At 54.4% G+C, this 23,295-nt stretch overlaps 1 protein-coding gene across 8 annotated transcripts in view; it reads right to left on the reverse strand.

Moving 5' to 3' along the window:
- Window positions 1-5,326, reverse strand: part of SRCIN1 (SRC kinase signaling inhibitor 1) — a 74,682-nt gene extending 69,356 nt beyond the window's left edge. For all 8 annotated transcript variants that reach the window (XM_054456429.2, XM_054456425.2, XM_054456432.2 and 5 more), the window contains exon 1: window positions 5,116-5,326. In XM_054456429.2, the coding sequence (XP_054312404.2) occupies window positions 5,116-5,239 (124 nt within the window). In that variant the 5' untranslated portion in view covers window positions 5,240-5,326. The remainder of the gene's footprint in view (window positions 1-5,115) is intronic.
- Between the last annotated feature and the right edge of the window lie 17,969 nt (window positions 5,327-23,295).

The raw sequence follows: 23,295 nt of genomic DNA on the forward strand, positions 1-23,295 counted from the left end.
TCCCTCCCCAGCAGGGCCCCCTGCACTCTGGCAACCACACCAGCCAAACTCCTCAGGATGCCCAAAGGTCATCTGAAAGGTCATGCTGACCAGTCCCTTGCCGCTAGGTCCAACTCTAGTCTACGGGTGCTCACAGACCACTGTCATTGAGGTGAAAGATGCAAAAATACCACCGGAGCCTCCCATCCTGAAGTGGCCACATGCTGGGAGGTTTATCTTCCTATCTAACCTCAATTCCTCCTACTACAGCGTGGGCCTGCTTCCTCTCAAGCTGTCCTATGCAGAGATGAAGGCAGGGGGAGAAAAGCAGGTTTCCAGCCTCCACACCCTTATGTTTGCCCACCCCCAGCAGACAGGATGAGGGCAGGGTGTCCCTGGGTGGCTGGGCCCAAGCCCAGTGCATGCGTGGGGCCCGAAGGGTGGGATGAGGGAACAGCAGCCTGGGTATGGGGGAAACAGCTCTTCTAGGAATTGCCCCTCCAAATCCTCATCGTCTGCAAAATCCTAACTAAGTCTCAGGCTTAGACTTCTCTAAGGATTATTATCTTCTCTGGGTTCAGAGATGTCGGTCCCTATCCCCTCATAATTGATTGTTTATTATCCCAACAATAAGTTGATTGTTTATTATATGTCCGGCACTGTGCAGGATGTTTTCATCTGTTGTTTCATTTAATCTTCACAACAATTCCAGGATCAGAAACGAATCTGTCCCCTGGGACCGTCCTTCCTCAAGACTAAGTCTAACCTTGATCTCTCTTGCTGCATTTCCTCTGGCCCAGTCCTCCTTGGTGGCATTTTTGTTCCTGTCTTTAGAGACTCTTCTCATGACTCAGTGGCCTACATGATCTTTTTCCAGGCTGTCAACCTTTACCCAGCCCTGCCCCAGGAGAGGGTAGATATGTAGGTAAAAGCGACCAAGGCATGCGAAGAGGCTCTGGGGGAGGTCCCCAAAAGGTCAGGCAGGGCTGTTGGAGGTAGGGGCAGGACTAGGGTGGCAGGCTCTCCTCTCTCATAATGTCCATGACCCCTGCAGGGGGCCTGGGCCCCACCTTCTGTGTGGTAGCTAAGAGGGCTCAGAGAGGCAATGAATGACCTAGTCCTTCTCAGTGACCATCTCTGAGGCCCAGGTTTCAGCACACACATCCCCAGAGCCCAGGGGAATGGGCAAAAGCAGGCAGGGGCACAAGGGCAGGACTTGCCATGGGTTGAGCCTGGGAGATGAAGCCAGAGGAGGAGCTCTGACACCTGGCTAAGCTCCCGGCAGAGGGCTAGCAGGCCCTGGGAGGGTGCACAGCCTCAAGACCCTCTGCCAGCTGCAGGATCAGGCCTCCGTGGGGTTCTGCACACCCCATCCTAGCCACAGGCAATTTTGGTGAATTCACCCACCACTTGGCTTCTCTGTTTTGACCTTTTGGAGCAGAAGTGCTGAGGGCAGGGGTCCCCTCGACTACAGCCATCCCCCCAACCCTGCCCCCAGCATGGCTGGAACATAGGGGCCAGACTCACCTCCCCAGGGAATGCTCAAGCCCAGCTTTCACCCCTCTGGGAAATCGGAGCAGCAAAAGCATGGGCCAATGGGCAAGGGGAGTTGGAATGGTGGGTGGGACTCTGGGCCGGGTGTGGGCGGCACCCTCCCCCTTCAAGCAGGCACCATTAATATATGCAAAGCATATGCAAATCACCCAGAAGAGAGACACAACACCGCTGGAATGTCACAAGAGACCTTGGGGATCAGCCAGCCCACGCCCCCTCATTTCACAGGTGAGGAAAGAGGCCCGTGCTGGGATGGGACTTGCTCAAGGTCACGCAGACATCTGGGCACTGAGGAAGGATAAGAATGAGCTCTTTGACTTAGTGCAGTGCTTTTTCCACCAGGGTCTTGTCTTTCTGCTGGGGGATTTATAACATGGCAAAGGGGCCCCAGGGCGTGGATGGGGCTCCAGGCAGGCCCATCAGAGACATGGGTGGGAGATGGAGCTGAGAGGCTTCTTGGATGCCTCCCTTACCGCTTCTGCACCTGGAGATGGTCTGGTGGGTGTGAGGGGCAGTGCAAGGGCAGCATAGCACCTGGGGGGCCAACGGTTGGAGGGGCAGGAGGCTGGAGGTAGGCAAAGAGAAATCTGAGGGGCAGGGCAGAAGAGCAGGGAAACTGGGCTGTTTGAGGCAGGGGAGGAAGAGCCCAATGTCAGGGCAAGGTGCCTGCTGTGGTGTGGGAAGGGGGATGACGGCCTCAACACATACACACACACACACACACATGCACGCACACACACACACACACACACACATCCCTAAGTGCTCTGCAGCCCTTCCTGGACTCTGACAATTATGGCATCTGACAGACCATAATAGTTAACCCAGGCCCATCCCTTCTGAGGCCACTTCCCCGCCCCCAGCTTGGCTTCTCAACCTTCCAGACAGTCCTCGAAAGCAGGGCCAGAGCTGGGGAAAGGAACGGGAGGCAGACAATGGGAGGGGTGGTCAGAGGCAGGAAGGGGGAGGCAGAAGAAGAGACCGGGGACAGGGTTAGAGAGAGAGACAGCAGGAAGGGCAGCGCAGGAGAAATTGACGGACAGGGAGCGGGAGGGGAGGAATGGGGAGAAGGAAAGGCAGAGGAGAGATGGGGGAGGGGCGAAGACTGAGGGCATCCAGGGGAGCGCTCTGGAGCCCAGGTATCGGGTAGAGGAAACCTGACCCCGAGGTTCTAGGCTGCTTGGCAGGAGTTGGGGACCATGCCCCCTGCCCCTCTGCCCACCTCCCCAGAAACTCCCCTGGCTTCCAGGAACTCAGTCCTCCCTCCTTCACTGCCTCCCTCCCTTCCTCCCTCGGGGCAGGCACTGCTTCCCAGCCAAATCCGAAGCCTTCATCTCCGCTTCTCAGAGCTTGGAATGAAAGAAGGGGAAGCGAGTACAGCCCTCAAACCCGCTGACGGCCAGATTTTTATTATCTTTGCTCGAATGGGCCCTAGGAAGCCAATGAGGGATTCTTCAAAGAGCATCTGAGTGCCTCATTGAAGCCTGCACCTGCACCAGCCCACCCACAGCAGGCAGCCAGGACTTGGGGAGCACAACCTGTCCCCCACCCCCCACAAATCCTAGAGTCCAGAGCCTCGGCTACCAGGAGCCTCACCCTCAGCAGCTTGTGCCCAAGCAGCGGTCCCTAGGTCAGGAAACCAGGTTTAAAGCTAGACTTAAGTCTGCTGGGCCTCTGAGGCAGTCTGTGTCCCTCTCTGGGCCTCAAGGACATAAATGAAGAAAGAAAACAGATTTCCTTGCCAGGGCTTGGAGGAGATAAATGCTTGGGATTCCTCGAAAGAGCAGCTTTTATGGCAAGCCCTGGATCCTTCCCCTGAACTCCCTGAATGCCCAGCACCCACAGGCCCCTTTGCAAGAGCACCCCCCACCACAGCTGCCTCTTTATGTGCCCCAGGCCTGCTACCCAGGATGACAGATGCCATGAACTGTTCTTCCTTGAGCCCCAAACTCAGCTCCCTCAGTTCAAATCCTCAACACTGTCTCCCTTCTTTCCCCAAAACCTAACCTGCGGTGGGGGTGGGGGCTCAACAAACTGGGTACTTCAAAGAGCCCAGCTGCCTCCCTCCTAAGCACTTCCAGGGCTGGGGTTTTGGCAGAGAATTCCAAGGTTGGCATAGGCAGATGGCAGCCATGCCACCCCCACCCTCTAGCTCTGACCACACTGTCGATGCCCACAGCCAAAGAAGGAATCAATGGTTCTAATTAAACCCTTTTTCCAGGGTGGGTCCCTGGCGAGAGAGAGGGAAGAGGGAGAGAGACAGGGAAGAGGGAGAGAGAGAGAGAGAGGGGGAGAGGGAGAGAGAGAGAGAGAGAGAGAGAGAGAGAGAGAGAGAGAGAGCGAGAGAGCACATCAGAGAGGCCCTGCATCCCAGTGCCCAACCCAGTATCCTGCACATCTTTAAGACGCCTGGAACCCAGCAGGGATGAGGCCACGAAGACCCCAGACACTCTGCATTAGGCAAGGAGGCAAGTAGAGGGGCAGGGGAAAGCCTGGGGTGGGGGTAGCTCTTTGAGGGGTTCATTCTAGCGACCCTTCCCCTAGTGGAGCATCCCCCTCCACTCAGCACTCCCCAAGGACCACAGTTGCCTCTTCCAGATAGAGCTCCAGGGCACAGACAGTGGGAGCCAGAAGGGGGATTTGTGCCTCCATCCCAGCCTTGAGGGTCATCACAGAGAACCAGCCATCGTGGAAAGGGCAGAAGAAGCAGGAATTGTTGTGGGGGGGACTGGACAAAGACCCTCTTGTCCCCAAGGCAGGGTGGCAGGAAGCCAGGGCAAAGCCTTTGCACTTGCTGCCAGTGGTGCCCGGGTGCCAGGCAGTCTGGGTGGGGACAGTGGGGTGGGGGGTGGTGGTGGTAGATCTTACTCTTGGAACCCCTCCCCTTATGCCAGAGCCCTCACCCCATCCCTTGCTTCTACCCCAGGCCACCAGCTAAGTCTCTGTCCCTAGCAACTCTCAGCTTGCCTGGAGCACTCCTTCCTGTGTGAATGTGCCTTCCCGTGTCCCTGACACCTGTACAGAGTGGCCCATCATCAACCAGAACCAGCAAAACCCCTCAAATGCACCATAGCTGCTCCCCACATACAACCACACCAGAAACCACCACTATCACAGCTGCCACCAGTGGCGACAGCCTTACAATCTCCATCAAATGCATCAATTTTTAAAGACCAACAAGAGGGAAAGGGATGGGAATAAGAGAAACTGAGGCACGGAATTAGACAGCAAAGCAGCTGGCTCAAGGTCACCCAGACCAAGATACCAAGAGTCGGGAAGAAGGTATCCTGACGACCCCCAAAAAGTGCTCAAACCCCACCCAAAGGAACATTCAGGCCCACAAACCTGGAAGTCTGGTCAGCTTCCATCACTCCCAAGCCTCACCTGTTTCTCCCTTCCCCAAAACAGACAGCAGCTCCTCCATCTCCTTTTGAAAGGCTGCTGCCAGAAACCCCCACCCCCAGCTCGGGGAGCCCACTTTCCTTAAAGTTGGGGTGCTGCAGGACCTCCATTTCCCCACAACATTTGAGGAGAGGGGCTGGGAAGATCCCCCTCCTTGCATACTTCCCCGCGCCTGCTCACCTGGCTCCCCTCGGCCCCCAGGGTCCCTCGGTCCAGCCTCCTCCCTGGGAGAGCGGGATCTGCCCTCCGCCGTCCTCTCCCACCAGGCCAGGGCAAAGCGCCGGAGGCACTGCCAGGGCTGCATGGGGAGGCGTGGGGCTGGGGGGCGCGCACCAGCAGCCGCACACGCCCCGCCGGGCCCTGACAGCCGAGCTGCGGAGGCACCCGGCCTGTCCCCTCTGCTTCCACCAGCATCCTGCTGCCCCCACCGACAGGACTCGGAGCTGGCCCGGGAGCTTCTGACGTAGCAGGGGGGTGCGTGGGAGGGGAGGGGGGGCCACGGTGCGTCCCCTTCCCAGCCCCACCCTCCACCCCTCAGCCGCCTGCCTTCCCTATCTTCTCACTCACCCTAGATGCCCTCCCCAGCTGGGGGCGCCCTCCCCTGCCCCCTGGCCTCTGCAGGGGGAGGGGTTAAGATCAAATAGCCCCTCCCTAAACCCCTCCCTCTCGTGGCCCTCCCTACCCGCTGGTAGAGCGGGGAGCTGGTCCCCAGTTTCTGTAACTGCTGCTGAGGCTCAGAGGTCTCCAGGGCTAGGACCTCGAGGTGCGGGGACGGAGGGGGGGCGGGTATGGAATACAGGCTTGTATCCTGGCAACGCGGCCAACCCCAGAACGCACTCATCGCCTTCCCTCCCTGGAGGCTGGCGCAAAGGGCCCAACACCACCATCCTAGCCCGTGCACCCCATTCTGGGAGCTGGGGGAGGGAGGCCTTTGATGCACCCCTCACTTCTCCAACCCCTTCTCCTCCCCTGCATCCTCCTCTTCCCCCACCTCGGATGGACGCCCTCCTCCCCCCACCCTCCTCACCATCCATCCCCCTTCTTCTTCTCCTCACCCCTCCCCCTTCCACACAAGCCCCTTTACAGTTGAACCCCTCTGGCCCCCACCCTGGGGCGTCGTGAGGCCCTCCCCACCCAGTCTCCTGCCTCGCCACCCTGCCCCCTTCTCTGGTCCCAGCACTCCTCTCGCCCGGGTCCTTCTCCCAAGCCCGGCGCACAGCGGTCCCCTGCCCCCCACACACCTGCGCCCCAGCATCCCTCGCCCAGCCGGCCACCGCCTCCCCGGCCCGGCCGCCGCCCCCGCCCCCGGCCGAGGGGGAAAACACACAAAGAAAACAGAAATACCTTCCACTTAAGCATGGAGGCACATTAGGGAGGAGAGAGACAGGGACATGCCTTGGGACGGAGCGTTCCCCATCGGGCGGGGGCGCGGGGGGCGGGGGCCCCGGGCCGGCCTGCCTGGCGCTCGCCCTCTCGCCGCCTCGCGGGCTCCTCGCTCGGCCCCAGCCCCGGGGCGCGGTGCCAGGCGGGCGGGCCGGGGGCGCAGGCCCCGCCGGGGTGGACCAGCTGGGAGGGCGCCGGCGGCCGGGCGTGTGGGTGAGCGCGCGCGCGCGGGCGTGTCACCGAGTGTGCGAGAGCGAGTGTGTGTGTGTGTGTGTGTGTGAGTGTGTGTGTGCGCGCGCGCGGGCCGGCGCGGGTGTGTCACTGCGGGCGGGTGCGCGCGCGGCGCGGGCGCGCGCGTGTGGCCGGAACGTACAAAGGGCCGCCCGGGGCGGCGGGGGCGGGGGAGGGGAGGGGGCACTGCGCCTTCTCGCGCCCTCCAGCTTCACCGCGGGATCCCGCAGCGCGCGGCCGGGGCCGGGAGCGGGGCGCGCTCACTCTCTCCTTCCCGCGCCACCTGCTTCGTCCTACCCCAAGTAGTCTTCGCTCCACGATAGAGACAAATACATTGACCGGGGACCGGCTCGGAGGAGGCACCCGGGGGAGCGGGGACACTTGGAGGGTGGAGGACTCCTGGGTCTCCAAGGCCGGGCGCGCCTAGGGATGGAAAGGCTCTCGGGGCTGGGTGGGGAGGCGGGGCGGCGAGACTGGGGGCTCCCTTCAGCCAAGGTGACCTCGGAAACCAACAGCCGCCCCATGCCGGGAGCGCCCGGATCCTCCTCTGCTTCTGCCGCGCGACCCCTCACCCCAGCGCGCCTAGACGCGGCTCGGTCAGAGGGTCTGGGCTCCCCGGCGCCCCCTGCTGGGCAGCCTCGTGTCCCCCGCTCTGGGTTGCGGCCCCTCCTGCAGGCTTGCGCGGGAACTGCAGGCAGGTCCGCGCCCCTCCGGCCAGTGAGACCGCACCGTAGGACGCTCCAGCGACGGTTCCTGCTCACGCCTCGCTTGGCGGCGCCACTCCGCCTCTACTGCAGCCCGCAAAGCACTAGCTCGGCTCCACCCTGCCGTCCCCCGCCCCTCCGCGTCCCACCTTCGTTGGCCTACCTGTTGGCTCCGCAGACTTCTCCAGCGCTGACCCGGACCCAGACCCAGGCCCGCGCCGACACCTCATGTTCCAGCGGCCCCCTCCCTCCCTCGGTCCGATGCTCTGGCCAGTCCCTTCTTTGGGAGGAGAAGGTGGGCTGAGTCCCCTGTCCCTTTTATTTACTTCTGGCGTTTCCAAAAGCAGTTTAGGTGAGCAAGAGAGGGGACACAGTACTTCTATTCACTATGGGCCATCAGGCAGAGTGACAGGCAGGCAGAGAGCCCAGGAGAGGAGACCCCACCCCAAGTGGCCCAAATGACAAACCGGTTTCCCCACTTCCTGGTCTACCCAGTTGCAACCTTAATCTGGGCTCTCCCAATTTCCTGTCCACCCCCAGGCCTGCCCCTGAGCCAACCACATGCCCAGCTAGGGACAAGGTCCCAGATTCCCCTTAGAGATAAATAACCAATTGCAGTAACTCAGATGCCAGGGCCAGGACCAGAGGAGAGGCCCTTCCCAGCTCCAGCGGGACAGATCAGGAGGACAGCCAAGAGCTGTGTCCTGGACACACAGTCTGGGCACACGACCCCAGCGGCAGGCACCCTGACTTCTTCCCTCCTGGGCCAACTGCCTCACCCTCTGCCAACTGGATGGTGCCCATCTTTTGGCCTCCGAGCGCACAGTGGGCATCCATCCAGTGCCCTGCCTGGCTGCCTGCCCAGGATGGGCATGGGAGGCAGCAAGCTGTGTGTGGGGGAGGCTCAGGGGAGGCAAGGGTAGCTTCCCCTCAGCACACGGACACCACCTCCCAAGCGGCTGGGAGCCCAGAGCTCTGGCACACGTCTCTCCTCCATTCAGATTCCTCACCCACCGACTGCACAGGACTCCTGCCCTTCACCTGCCCCCAACTCAGATTCCCCTCAAGGGACAAGATTTCTTCCCTCTCCCGCTTTGTGCCTAAGGGGAAGAAAATTAGCAGATGCTCTACCCATAATCTCTAATTTAACCCTTTCAACAGCCTGATGGAAGTGAGCATTTTCAACCCCCTATCAGAGAGATATAGCCAATTGCCCAATGTAAGAGCAGCAAAGTTGAAATTCAAACCCAAATCTGCCTTATGTCAAAGCTCCCTGCCTTTCTTCTATCACCATCATCTCATAACCCTGTGGGCCACCACAGCAGGGACAACCCCTGGGACACAAAGTCTTATAACCATACAGTTGTTAGAAGAGAACTGGGATCAGGAATGTGGTTGAGAGTTAAGATGTATAGCCATGCCATAATCAGGAAGGAGACAGGGATCTGGTCCTGTTGTGGAGAGAGTGACCTGAGGCATTACCTCTAGTTGACAATTGAAAAGATGCTTGTGTCATCCCTTGGAGATTTGCCTGCCCAACCCCACTGGCTTGGGGTGGGGTGGGAAAGGTTCTGTGATGCAGCCCCCAGGGATTGGAACAGTTCCAAAGGTGTCAGCAGAACGAAGCATCCATTTTTACCCCCCCTAAGGTGAGCTCGCTCATCATGAAGGCCACCTCCATAGTGAGGAGCTTAAATCAGATTTATGTAATATTTTTAATTTGTATAGCTCACCTTTTAATGATGAATCCTTAGCATTTCTGATCATCTTCATAGCTGTCAGCTCATTTGAGACCCTTCTGCCCTCTCTTCCCCAAAGAAGCTTTGTCCATACCCACCCCGCCCAGCTGACTCCATGGATCCCCTGGAGGGGTGAGAAGGGATACAGCTCCCTGAACAGAACCCAAGGTCCCAAGGCTGAAAGTGGAGCCAGAGGACAGATGGCCTGGCACCATCACCCCTCATTGACCCCAAGAAAAATAGGTGCTTTTCCCTCCTCCCACCAGGTCTCAAAAGGAGGGGTTCCTGGTGGAGAGAAGGCTGGGGACACCATCTCCACTGATCAGGGCAAAAGCAACACAGGCATTACTTCGGCTGAGAGACGAGAATTGCTCCTGTAAGCTGGCACGGTGCCCAGGCACAACCAATTTGCCAGCTGCCTCCACCTGAGATGCCTCAGGTGCCACCCCGCCCCCGCTCTCATTCCTCAACAGGTAACTTCTCTCTGGTCCTCCTCCCCTGTGCCTCTGGCAGTGTATTTGGTGGGGAGGGGGCAGCTGGCATGTTTGGGGCTTAGAACAGCAGATCCTAACCATTCACCTTGCCTCCCCAAACATCCCACCCAGCCCTCACCTGTTCCTGGGAGCTTGCAAGAGAGAGGTTATGGGGGTGCACCCCAGGAGAGAGTTCTCAGCCTTGCCTCTCCTTCCCCAAGATGCAATAGGAACAGGGGTTGCATCTGGACAAACATCTGGGCAGGCAAAGGGAGATGGGCCTTGGGGTGGGCAGAGAAGGGCATCTGGGCCTCTAGAAGAAGGCACAGGGAAAAGGTGACATGGAAATAATGGCTGAGACACCCCAAACTGGTCACTCTGCTGCTTTGGAGCACCCCCAGCCCAGTATCCTTGAGAAAGCCCCCGGTCTGTGGGGCTGTTGTCTGGCCAGGCATTTCATGAGACCCCAAGGAACCATCCACATTCCACTAAGGGTGGCCTGCAGACAGTGAGGGCCTGGGGACCTGGTCCTATTATGGGGCAAGTAACCAGGGGCAGTGACCTAGCACCTGGGGCACAAGAGGGGTGGGGGAGGAGCCAAGGAGGAGGAGGGTGCTTCCCCCTGCCCCAGGCCTGCATCTGGGGCTTTCTGAACACAGCCTGGTCTCCCAGAGTCCCTAAGCCTCCCTTCTCACATTCCTCACCCTCCTACTCCTCCTCCCACTCCATAGGAGAGGAGTGAGTGGCAGTAAATTTCTAAAGACCCTCCCCCCTTCCCTGCTTGTTATTGTAATGAATGCTAATGATGCTTCCTAATTGATGCCCTCATTAGCACATCAAACCCGCTTTCTGAAGAATGGAGACAGAAAGTGGAGGCAGGTTCTCCGGGGTCGGAGCTGTAGCCAGCCTCCTCCAGAGAACCTTATCCCGTTGCTTCTGGCAGGGAGGGACCAGTGTAGGGGCTTGGAGTGAAAAGCTGAGGTGTTCCCCTCCCAGTGGGAATTTCCTGAGCACAAGGCTGTCTTCCCTGTCAGATGGCAAGTGTTCCATCTGTCCCATCAGACTGGGAGCTCCTTGAGTCAGGCACCTTGCCCCCCTCATTAAGCCAGGGCTCCCCCTATGGTAGGGCAGTGGCTCTCAAAGTAATTGGAAAAGCCCAGTCGCCTGGAGGGCATGTTAAACCAGGGATTGCTGCCTGCCCCCCAAGGTCTCAGATTCAACAGATTTGAGGAGGGGCCTGAGAATTCGCATTTCTTTTTTCTTTTCTTTTCTCTTTTTTTTTTTTTTTTTTTCTTTTTTGAGATGGAATCTCACTCTATCACCCAGGCTGGAGTTCAGTGGCTCGATCTCGGCTCACTGCAACTTCTGCTTCCTGGGCTGAAGCAATTCTCCTGCCTCAGCCTCCCGAGTAGCTGGGATTATAGGTGCCCACCACAACGCCCGGCTAATTTTTGTATTTTTAGTAGAGACCGGGTTTCACCATGTTGGCCAGGCTGGTCTCGAACTCCTGACCTCAGGTGATCCACCCGCCTCAGTATCCCAAAGTGCTGGGATTACAGGCGTGAGCCACGGTGCCCGGCCCCACCCTGACAATTCTTTTTTTTTTTTTTTTTGAGATGGAGTTTCACTTTTGTTGCCCAAGCTGGAGACCGGAACTGGATCCCTGATCCCCTGCTGTGTGCCAGGTCCATGCTCGGTGCTGCTGATGCCAGTGGATCTGCTTTCTCTGTAGGAGGGGAGAATAACCGCAAGGGAGAGGGTTCCTAGCACCCACCTCACTCTGGGTGACCTCCCAGGGCCTAAGTGGGGAGAGGGGCTTGTGGCTACAGTCCATGCGCATGCGTGCAGCTCCCCACCTCCTCCCTTCCCACTTGGTCCCTTAGGCATAAGAATTGTCGGGATGGGGCCGGACGCGGTGCTGACCCCTGTAATCCCAGCACTTTGGGAAGCCCAGGCAGGCGGATCACCTGAGGTCAGAAGTTCGAGACCAGACTGGCTAATATGGTGAAACCCTGTTTCTACTAAAAATACAAAAAATTAGTTGGGCATGGTGTCAGGTGCCTGTAATCCCAACTACTTGGGAGGCTGAGGCAGGAGAATCACTTGAACCTGGGAGGCAGAGGTTGCAGTGAGCTGAGATCGTGCCGTTGCACTCCAGCTTGGGCAACAAAAGTGAAACTCCATCTCAAAAAAAAAAAAAAAAAAGAATTGTCGGGGTGGGGCTGGGTGAGGTGGCTCATGCTGGGCAAGGTGGCTTACGCTGTAATCCCAGCACTTTGGGAGGCCCAGGCAGGTGGATCACCTGAGGTCAGGAGTTGAGACCAGCCTGGTCAACGTGGCAAAACCTCGTCTCTACTAAAAATACAAATACTAGCCGGGCGTGGTAGCACGTGCCTGTAAGCCTAGCTACTCGGGAGGCTGAGGCACGAGAATCACTTGAACCCAGGAGGCGGAGGTTACAGTGAGCCGAGATCACACCACTGCACTCCAGCCTGGGTGACAGAGCAAGACTTTTTCTCAAAAAACAAACAAACAAAAAAGAATTGCCTGGGTGAGTGGGTGAGTGAACTGCAACCTTAGTGCTCTAGTTGGGGGAGAAGGGAGACAGGAGACTGGAGCTGGAGTGAAGAGATGGAGGGTGAGGGGAGGGGGCAAACAGAAGTGGGATGAAGAGAAGATGAGAGGTGGAGAAAAACAGAAGAAAAGAGAAGAAGAGGGGAAGCAGGAGGGAGGGAGGGGAGGAAAGAGAGAAGAAGAGAGGGAGGGATGTAGGGAGAGATGGAAAGAGTGAAAGAAGGCCTAGGACAGGGAAAGGGAAAAGAGAAGAAAGATGAGGCCAGGGCAGGGAGGAGGAGCAGGAAGGTACAGTCTGTATCTGTCCTTAACAGGACATGTTATGAGCCACTGAGGCCCAGGTAGACCACAAGCCCAACTCCTGCAGGGCCACACCCAGCTTGACTTTAAGGCTCTAGATTTCACCATCTGATTCACATGTTTTGGGGAAGAAAATGGAAGACTCCTTCCACCTCCAGCTAGCTGCCTTCCCAGGCCTGCCAACCAGCCTTAGAAGACTGTGGTAGAAGGGGCAGGGAATGGAGCCGGTACTATCCTGATCCGTTTTACCCCTGCTAGCACCTACTAACCATCTCCTTGCCTTCCAAGGTTATAGCAATCCCCTAGTTAATGATGAAAGTAGGAAGAACTCTCGTGCATTGCTGATGGGAATGTGAAATGGTTGAGCAGCTATGGAAAGCAGTTTGGCAGTTCTTTAAACATAGAATGACCCTATGATCCAACAGCCCAAATGTCCTTCAGTGGATGAATGGATACACAAATTGTGGTATATCCATACAACGGAATACTATTCATCCATAAAAAGGAATGAAGTACTAATACATGCTTCAACATGGATGAACCTCAAAAACATCATGCTGGCTGGGCACCGTGGCTCAGGCCTATAATCCCGGTGCTATGAGAGGCCAAGGCAGGAGAAGTCCTTGAGGCTAGGCGTTTGAGGCCAGCCTGGGCAATGTAGCAAGCCCCTATCTTTACAAAAAAATTCCTGACCCCCACCAAAATATCATGCTAAGTGAAAGAAGCCAGTCATTAAAAGTCATATATTGTATGATTCCATTTATATGAAATATTCAGAATAGGTAAATCCACAGAGATTTGCCTGGAGAGACGAGAGAACAGGAAGCAACTGTTAATGGGTATGAGGTTTCCATTTAGGGTGATGAAAACGTGTTGAAACTACATAGAGTTGATGGTTGCACAGTATTATGAAAGCACTAAATGCCACTGAGTTGTTCACTTTATAATGGTTAGTTTTATTAATATACTATGCAAATCTCGCCTCAAAAAACAAAGTAATAATGAAAGTAGGAGTCTGCCAGGGAATTCAGTGAGTAGAACCATCTGAAAAGTTCAGCTTATCTTCTTTGGAACAAGAGCTTGTACCCACATGAGTCATACCCTTTCCCGGTGTGCTGGAACACTGGGCACTGCTCTGAGGACTCTCAGAAGATGCTCGTAGGGCCTTGGGATGTTTTCTGGCCCCAGGCTGCTCCCCGAAGCCTCTTCCTCTGCCTGGCCCTCACTCCATGGGGGCCTCCCTTTCAGGTTCCTGCCTCCCAAGCAGGTGGCAGACAGGTGATCTGTGTTTCGCATCTTCAGCTAACATTGTGCCATCTGCCCCAGTGGCAGGTCCACCCCTCTCTGATCCTTTGCTCCAAACATAGCTTTCAAAGCCCTCTGGTTTTCTTTACCACAGATTTTTTTTTTTTTTTCAGTAAGTGCAGTGACGCGATCTTGGCTCACCGCAACCTCTGCCTCCTGAGTTCAAGTGATTTTCCTGCCTCAGCCTCCTGAGTAACTGGGATTACAGGCATGTGCCACCACGCCCGGCTAATTTTTGTATTTTTAGTAGAGATGGGGTTTCACCATGTTGGCCAGGCTGGTCTTGAACTCCTGACCTCAGGTGATCTGCCCACCTCGATCTCCCAAAGTGCTGGGATTACAGTCCTACCACAGATTGTTTTAATCACCCCTTAAGTGAACCTCCTGCTCTCTGGAATCTCACATTCCCCACAGCACTCTCCTCACATGCCAGGCCCTGGGCTGCCTGCTCAGGGTGCAGCAGAGTGGGGAGGAGTTCCAGAGTGAATCAGGCTGTTCACTGCTCTTCCCTGCTCCAAAGCTTCCTATAGCCCCTTCTGCTCAAAGATCTTCCACGGCTCCCCATTCTCACACCAAGGGATTATAGGAATCTGAACCCTTTGAGGTCCTAACAAAAGTTTTGCATTCTCTGTAAATAAATAAACAAATGTGCCCATGTACAAGAAATGAGTGGGCCTCTTTGACCTCTGCAGCCCGTCCAAGGACCTCTAAGGCAGAGCTACTCAAAGTGTGGTCCACAGACCAGTGCCAGCCGCTGGTTCACAGGAATACAGAAATGGAGAGTAAGCATTGAGAAACCTTTATAGCGATTGCCTGTACATCTAGGCATATGACCACTTTTACTGTATTTTACAAAAATATGGGTATGCAATCAATTGGAAATTTTTTAAAAAGGCAGGGGTGGTCCTTCATTATAGAGTTTGAGAAACACTACCCTAAGGACCCTTTCACTGCCGACCTACTCGATAAATTCAGACTGGCATTCCAGGCCCTCCACGACCCCATCCTCTAATCTTTCCAGCCTTATTTCTGGCTACCTCCCACAACACACACACACACACACACACACAATCTTCCCTTCACACTCCATGTCTTTGCCTATACTGTTCCCCTCCCCCATGGGGTTGTCCTTTCCTTCCTCTGCACCTGTTGACACCTGATTCTGGTCTCAAAGCCCAGCTCAAATTCCATTTCCTCAGTAAAGCCTTTCCAAATTCCACCCCCTCTTTCCTTACACACATAAGCAAACACACAAACATATTCTAGCTGAACTTTGCACTCCCCTGGGCTTTCCTAACACCCATGTAGCTTTCTTTGTGGCCGTCTGTCTCTTCCTAGCCAAGGCAGAGCTGTGGTCCTCTCTGCCGATGCCTCCTGGCCTCTCCCCCCTGGGATGTCCAGCACCTTGCTGCATGGATTCTGGGCATTGCTGTCCTGATTTGTACCCCACCCCCCTGGCGTCTCCTGTGGTTGCTCCTCTGTGTCCACCCATCTTCTGTGCTGGCCCCTCTGAGCTCCCCTCAGCAAGGACTCCATCCCACTCCCTGCCCCACTCCTGACTTCACCTTGTCAGCTGGGAGATCCGACCCTCTCAGCAATAACTACTAGTATATGACTGGGGCCAAAAACTAGTGACATCTTGACATGTTAAGAACTGTAAAAAAGGCTGGGTGCGGTGGCTCACGCCTGTAATCCCAACACTTTGGGAGGCTGAGGTAGGCAGATCATGAAGTCAAGAGATCCAGACCATCCTGGCCAACATGGTGAAACCCTGTCTCCATTAAAAATACAAAAATTAGCTTGGCGTGATGGCGCGTACCTGTAGTCCCAGATACTCAGGAGGTTGAGGCAGGGGAATTGATTGAACCTGAGAGGCAGAGGTTGCACTGAGCATTGAGCCGAGATTGCGCCACTGCACTCAAGCCTGGCAACAGAGCAAGGCTCCGTCTCAAAAAGCAAAAACAAAAACAAAAACACTGTAAAAAAATACTGGCAGGGCATGGTGGCTCATGCCTGTAATCCCAGCACTTTGGGAGGCCGAGGCAGGCAGATGCTTGAGCCCGGGAGTTCCAGACCAGCCTGGGCAACATGGCAAAACCCTGTCTCTCTTTTTTTTTTTTTTTTTTTTTTTGAGACAGAGTCTTGCCCTGTCACCCAGGCTGGAGTGCAGTAGCATAATCTCAGCTCACTGCAACCTCTGCCTCCTGGGTTCAAGCGATTCTCCTGCCTCAACCTCCTGAGTAGCTGGGATTACAGGCGCGTGCCACCACGCTTGGCTAATTTTTGTGTTTTTAGTAGAGACGGGGTTTCACCATGTTGGTCAGGCTGGTCTCGAACTCCTGACCTCGTGATCCACCCACCTTGGCCTCCCAAAGTGCTGGGATTACAGGTGTGAGCCACCGCACCCAGCCAACTCTGTCTCTATTAAAAATACAAAAAATTAGTTGGGCATAGTGGCACATGCCTGTAGTCCCAGCTACCCAGGAGGCTGAGGTGGGAGGATCACTTGAGCCTGAGAGGCAGAGGTTGCAGTGAGCTGAGATCATGCCACTGCACTCTAGCCTAGGCGACAGAGTGAGACCCTGTATCAAAAAAAAAAAAAAAAAAAGAAAGAAAAGAAAAGAAAAAAGAAAGTAAAATAATAAATTTTGCTTATTTTTTATTTTATTTTATTTTTTGGAGACAGTGTTGCTCTGTTGCCAAGGCTGGAGTATAATGTCCCGATCTTGGCTCACTGCAACCTCTACCTCCCAGGTTCAAGTGATTCTCCTGCCTCAGCTTCCTGATTAACTGGGATTACAGGCGCCCACCACCACACCCAGCTAATTTTTGTATTTTTGGTAGGGACAGGGTTTCACCACGTTGGCCAGGCTGGTCTCAAACTCCTGATCTCAGGTGATCCAACCGCCTCGGCCTTCCAAAGTGCTGGGATTACAGGCCTGAGCCACCGCGCCAGGCCCATAAGGGTTTCAAATGAATCATTATTTCTAGTTTTGCCCTGATTAGTGGAACCATAGCAACCAATCTTCCTCGATTTGGCCACATTTTTCTATTTGTGCGAATTAGCCAGGTGTGATAGTGCACACCTGTAGTCCCAGCTACTCAAGGGGCTGAGACAGTAGGGTCACTTGAGCCCAGGAGGTGGACACTGCAGTGAGCCATGATTGCACCACTGCACTTCAGCCTGGGCAATAGAGTGCAACCTTGTCTCAAAAAAAAAAAAAAAAAAAAGAAGAAGAAGAAGGAAGAAGAAGCAGTTCAGCTTCATCAGAGTTAGAAAAATGCCTCAAGAATTCTGCCCACCTTGAGAAACAGAGGGAAGGAGGGCATGTTTCATCTGAAAAGGGAGAAACTAAAATAATGATCCCCGTGTGTGCGAAGGAGGAGACAAGCCAGGGAACACTCTAGGGGTTTCATGTCAGCAAGAGAGCCTGAAATTAGCTCTGAGTGTGAACCTCCTGACAGTGCAGGAGGGATGATGAAGGCCTGGCACCAGGGGGAGGATGCTGGGTGACTCCCAATTCAGAGATCATTCAACCAGGATTAAGGGTGGAGGCCCAGCCAGGCCTGCTGGGAGGCAGAGGACTGGAGCAGGTGACCACTTAAGCTGCCATGCAAGGGCAGAGCCTCGCTGACAGGGAGAGGCTGAGAAACGGATTATTAAGGCAGGGTCCAGAGCTTTAGAGTCTTCAAAGCAACCCCATAATCAAGGCTTCAAGGAGGCAAGCCAGGATTACGAATAGCCCGTTTTCCTGATGAGAAAACTGAAGCCCAGAGAAGTTAAGAAACTTGTTTGAGGCCTCACAGGTGGGCCAGGACTTGAGCCCAGACCCTCAGTTCTTAAGTCCAGTGAGATGACCCCCACTGCCCTGCCTCTTGGGGCCAGAAGCTTCCCAGATAGGACCCAGGCCTCCTTTCTTGGTGGCTCTATGAACTTCCCTAGGCCTTCTGCACCCCCACATCCCCATACCACCCTCTCCACCAACACCCCAGCCATACAGCCCCAGAACAGGGCGGGGACCACGGGGAGAGGCTGCAAATCCCTCTCCTAACAACTGAACTGAGGGAGGAAGGAGGTGGGAACAGGTCCCAAACTTCCATCTCACTTGTCCTCGCCCGTCTCCATCTCAGACTCTCGTGATAGGAAAGTAGGCCAGTTTGGAATATGTCACGGATATTTTCAACAACCCCATCTGTACTATAGCTTCGCACACAGCCTACCGGGGTGGAGCCAGAGGCTTCCTGCCGGATGAGGAATACACCTGCTACCTCTGGGGCTCAGAGCCCAGATGGGGGCTGGGGACGTACACAGGGGACTCTGGAGGGCCAGGCATCCAGCAGTCAGGATAGGGCGGGACCGGAGACCAGCCATGTCTGTCCTCTTCCCAGAGCAGCAGGAGCAGAACACTGGGACCTACAGACACCATTCCGCTGCCCTGCGACAGTGTGCCCTGCCAGCCTGGGGGTGGGGCACTGAGGAAGGAGCAATCAGTCCTCAGGGAAAGGGATCTGGAAAAGCTTTATGGGAGAGGTGGCTGAAATCTGAGTTGGGCCTTGAAAGCAAAGCAGGATTTTGCTGAGTGGAAAAGAGGAGGAGGATGTTTCCAGCCAAGGGAGAATGTTGAGAAAGCTGGGGCCAGCACGCCGGGGCCAGCGCGCGGGAGCCGGTATGGCTCGGGGGTAGAGGGCTGCCCAGGGAGCGGCAGCAGGAGAGGCTGGGAGGTGGCAGGCTAGCATTGGAGGAGCTGTGAATGGTGGATGCCCAGCTAAGGAGCTTCAGGTGGGCCCTGCAGGTGCCCATGGAGGCTTTTAAGTGATGTGATTCAGGAAGAACATGTAGCTATGGGCAGGAAGGAGTCACCTTGGGAGGGGCAGGGATGCAGGGGTTGAGTGAGTGCCCCTTCTGGACACCAGACACCCTGATCACATCCTTCTCCAGTCCACTAGCAGGGTAACCTCTCCTGACTGGGAAGAGAGGCCAATGTAAGAAATAAATTCCTTGTAAAAGTATTAGTGACAGCCAGGTGAGGTGGCTCACGCCTGTGATCCCAGCACTCTGGGAGGCCAAGGCAGGTGGATGACTTGAGCCCAGGAATTTGAGAACAGCCTGGACAACATAGCAAAATCCCATCTCTACAAAATAAAATGCAAGAATTAGCCACGCATGGTGGTCTCAGCTACTCGGGAGGCTGAGGTGGGAGTATCACTTGAGCCCAAGAGGCCAAGGCTGCAGCGAACCATGATCATACCACTGCACTCCAGCCTGAGTGACAGAGCAAGACCCTGTCTTAAAAACAAAAAAAAGAGAGAGAGAGAGATGTTAGAGACTTACTAGCTCAAGGGGACCAAGGTCAGGTCGGGGATGCATTTCAGGGGATTCTCCTGGAAAGGCTGGCCCAGGGGACACCCACATGCTTTTGTTGACTAAGCACCACCTGCTATAGGCACTTGGCAGCATGGCCTTATTTAACCTTATAACAAGCCCAAGTGGTGCATATGCTTCCCTCCTTTCTATTGATGTGGAAACAGAAGCTCAGGAACTTCGGGTCCCATCCCCAAGGTCCCACAGTTTGTAAGTGGCGTAAGAATTTGGGTCCATGTGTCTCCAGAGCCCAGGACATTCCCTTCATCTCTTTTTTTTGTTTGTTTGTTTTTGAGACGGAGTCTCGCTCTGTTGCCCAGGCTGGAGTGCAGTGGCGCAATCTCGGCTCACTGCAAGCTCCGCCTCCCAGGTTCACGCCATTTTCCTGCCTCAGCCTCCCGAGTAGCTGGGACTACAGGCGCCTGCCTCCATGCCTGGCTAATTTTTTATATTTTTAGTAGAGACAGGGTTTCACCGTGTTGGCCAGGATGGTCTCGATCTCCTGACCTTGTGATCCACCCGCCTCGGCCTCCCAAAGTGCTGGGATTACAGGCGTGAGCCACTGTGCCTGGCCCTATCCCCTTCATCTCTTACCACCTCCCAGAACAGAGCCACGACTCCCTTCCAAAGAAGGGCCCCAACCTTTACCCCCTCTCACTGTCTCTATCCAGATCCAGGGCTCCAGGGCTCCAGGGCCCCATGGCAACCCCACAACCCTAACTACACTCAGATAAAGAAACTGAGGCCAAGCAATGGCTCATACCTGTAACCCCAGCACTTTGAGAGGCCAAGGCAGGCAGATCACTTGAGGCCAGGAGTTCAAGACCAGTCTGGCCAACATAGTGAGACCCCATATCTCCTAAAAATACAAAAATTAGCTGGGTGTGGTGGTGCCTGTAATCCCAGCTACTTAGGAAGCTGAGGCAGAAGAATCACTTGAACCCAGGAGGTGGACGTTGCAGTGAGCCGATATCATGCCACTGTCCAGCCTGGGTGATAGAGTGAGACTCTGTCTCCAAAACGAAACAAAAAGAAACAGGTTCAGAAGCATCAAGTGACTTGCCCGACGACACAAGTTCATTTGTGATGTAGGCAGAATTCAGAGCCAGATCCCTTCTCACACCTACCCACTCTGTCTTACAGCCCTGTGTCTCTGGCAGTTTATTTGGTCGGGAGGGGGCATCTGGCATGTTTGAGAGCACTCAGCCTCTGTGTTTCCCAGTTTCTTCATCTGTAAAATGGGCCTGGGAGGGTTAGTGAGAGTGCACAGATACAAATCACTCAGCACTCAACATTCAACAAATATTTATTGAGCAACTACTAGGAGCAGGATCATCTTTCAGTGGTTGGGGCACAACCAGAAACAGAAATAATCTCCTGCTCTCCCAAAGTGGACATTAAGATGAGGATTGAGAGGAGAATGGGCCAGAGGCACAGGGAATGTGCCCCATAAATGCTCCCACTAAGTCCCATCTTCTGGCTGTGGGAGCTTGAGCAAGTCTCTCTGGCATGCTCTACGTGTGGATCTAGAAATTGGGAAGAAGGCTGAAGAAGCTCCCCACTGTGTAGCCGCTATGTATTACTGTCACTGCCAGCCTCTGTGGTGAGCAGCCCTGCTCCAACCCCTGTGAGACCAGCAAAGCCCTTCCCAATCTTGCTCTGTTTTCAGCCACATCTGGGTCAGGCAGACGGGTGCACCCTTTGCCTCCTGTTCCCTCCCTTCCAGGACCCACAGCTCTGCTCCTTGTCCTGTTGCAGACTCACAGCTGCCCAGCCCCTGTCCAGGTCCAGCCCTGAATCAGATGCAAGCATCCTGTCGGAGGCTGTAAGGGACTGGTGTTCAGGGGACACCTTTGAGGCCCTGATGCTGCCCTGAGCGTCAGGCTCCAGCTCCTTACTTCCAAGGGGTGGGCTGCGCGTCTGGCCAAAATCAAGGAGCTCCTTACAGAAGGACAAGGAAATCAAGGTCTAGCTCTAGGAACATAAAATAATCATAGTTGAGGTCATTCTTAAGCACTTAAGATATTATTTTATTTAGTTCCATCTGCGAGTATAAAACCCCATTTTAGAGTTGATAAAACTGAGGCTCAGAAAAGTGAAGTGACTTGCCTGAGGCATCCAAAGCCCCTCTCTTATTTACTTCCAGGTTGATGGAAACACTTGGCTCTGAATCCCTGGACTGTGTGTCCAACTTCCAGGCCGTGGCTGGACTCCAGTCCCCAAGTGTAACCAGAGGCAGGGGAGCTGGGACCCCAGGACTGGGGAGAAAGAGTCTGGCACCTCCCCATGGCTGTTGCGGCTCAAGCTGTTCCTTTCAGGAACAGCTGCTGCTCAGTCTCCTTCACCCCCAACCTCAGGGTCAGGAAGTGGGGCCACCATTGGGAGGTGGGATCAGGCCCTTCCTAGGTCCCCATCGCTGTTTCCAAAACATCATTCTGTCACTTTCTTGCAAAAGCCTCTGCTCTATCCATCTGTGCCACCCTCACTGTGCCACCTACAGTGGCCTTGTCCACTGAGCTCGCAGTACTGCCTCTCATTTGTTGAAGCCTTTTGACATCCCAATTCCTAGCATATCCTGGGTAACTTCAAAGTCTCAGCCTCTCAGTGCTGTGACCTTCACATGCGTGATCACTTTCCACTGTACCCATAGCCTTGTTTCCATCTAGACACTGTTACCATCTGTATGTGCTCATATTTTCCTCTCTGGAGCATCGTCTACTCCCTCTATTCAACTATTCGTCATACAACTGTTCTTCAATCTCCCATCAACTGATCCAGAGGTGCATTCCCCATCCATCAGTTCCCTTCTGCCTTCACTCTCTTTTTTTTTTTTTTTTTTAATGAGGCAGGGTCTCACTCTGTCACCCAGACTGGAGTGCAGTGGCGAGATCTTGGCTCACCGCAATCTCCGCCTCCTAGGCTCAAGCAATTCTCCTGCCTCAGCCTCCCAAGTAGCTGGGATTACAGGCATGCACCACTACCACCCGGATAATTTTTGTATTTTTAGTAGAGACAGGGTTTCACCATGTTGGCCAGGCTCGTCTTGAACTCCTGACCTCAAATGATCCACCTGCCTCAGCCTCCCAAAGTGCTGGGATTACAGGCGTGAGCCACCGCACCCGGCCCACTCTTTCTTCTCTTGTCAGCCCAGAGTCCCTGGTTTGTCAGATCATCTTAACTCCCCACACTCTGTCTTTTGGGGTTACACTTCCCTGACAAAACCCTAACATTTAGACTTCTGATTCAAGATGGCTACCCTTAACACATATGTTTGCCCCTCCATCCTGGACAATCCCTTTGAAATGACACAAAAAAATATCCTGGGGTTTTAAAACAGGTTTGATTTACTGATAGCACAACCTAACAGAGAAGGAATCCATGACACCATAGAGGGCTCCACTAAGAAAGTGAATTTTCCCCGAAGAGCCCTAGATTTGCGTCTCAGTATGGGAATAAGGCAGGGATGTCCACCCCCATCATCCCTAGTCAGCACTGTAGTTCAGCCAGTGCAAGAAAGGGAAAAAGACATCAGATTTGAAAGGCAGCAGCAAAATGATCATTATTCACAGATGGCATGAATTTCTATGTAGAAAATCTGATGGAATTTGTTAAATGGCTATTAGAACTAATAAGTAAGTTTAACAAGATTGTAGGAGATAAGATCAATATATAAAAATCTATTACATTTCTATATACCAGCAAGTGAACTATTGGAAATTGAAATTTAAAAAAAAACAAACCCTGTATAGTAGTGCCCAAAAAATATGAAATATTTAGGGATAAGTCTGACAAAGGATATACAAGACTTGATAACAGAAACTATGAAATTTGCTTAGAGGAATTAAAGACCTGAATATCACCCCTAGTCAGCGTTGTAGTTCAGCCAGTGCAAGAAAAGGAAAAAGACATCAGATTTGAAAGGCAGCAGCAAAATGATCATTATTCACAGATGGCATGAATTTCTATGTAGAAAATCTGATGGAAGCTGGGCGCAGTGGCTCACACCTGTAATCCCAGCATTTTGGGAGGCCAAGGCGGGCGGATCACCTGAGGTTAGGAGTTCAAGACCAGCCTGGCCAACCTGGTGAAACCCCATCTCTACCCAAAATACAAAAATTAGCCGGGTGTGGTGGCAGGTGCCTGTAGTCCCAGCTACTTGGGAGGCTGAGGCAGGAGAATGGCGGGAACCCAGGAGGCAGAGCTTGCAGTGAGCCGAGATTGCGCCACTGCACTCTAGCCTGGGCGACAGAGAGAGACTCCATCTCAAAAAAAAAAAAAAAAAAAAGATG

This window comes from Pongo pygmaeus, chromosome 19 (assembly GCF_028885625.2).
Source record: "Pongo pygmaeus isolate AG05252 chromosome 19, NHGRI_mPonPyg2-v2.0_pri, whole genome shotgun sequence".
NCBI classification, from domain to species: Eukaryota; Metazoa; Chordata; class Mammalia; order Primates; family Hominidae; genus Pongo; species Pongo pygmaeus.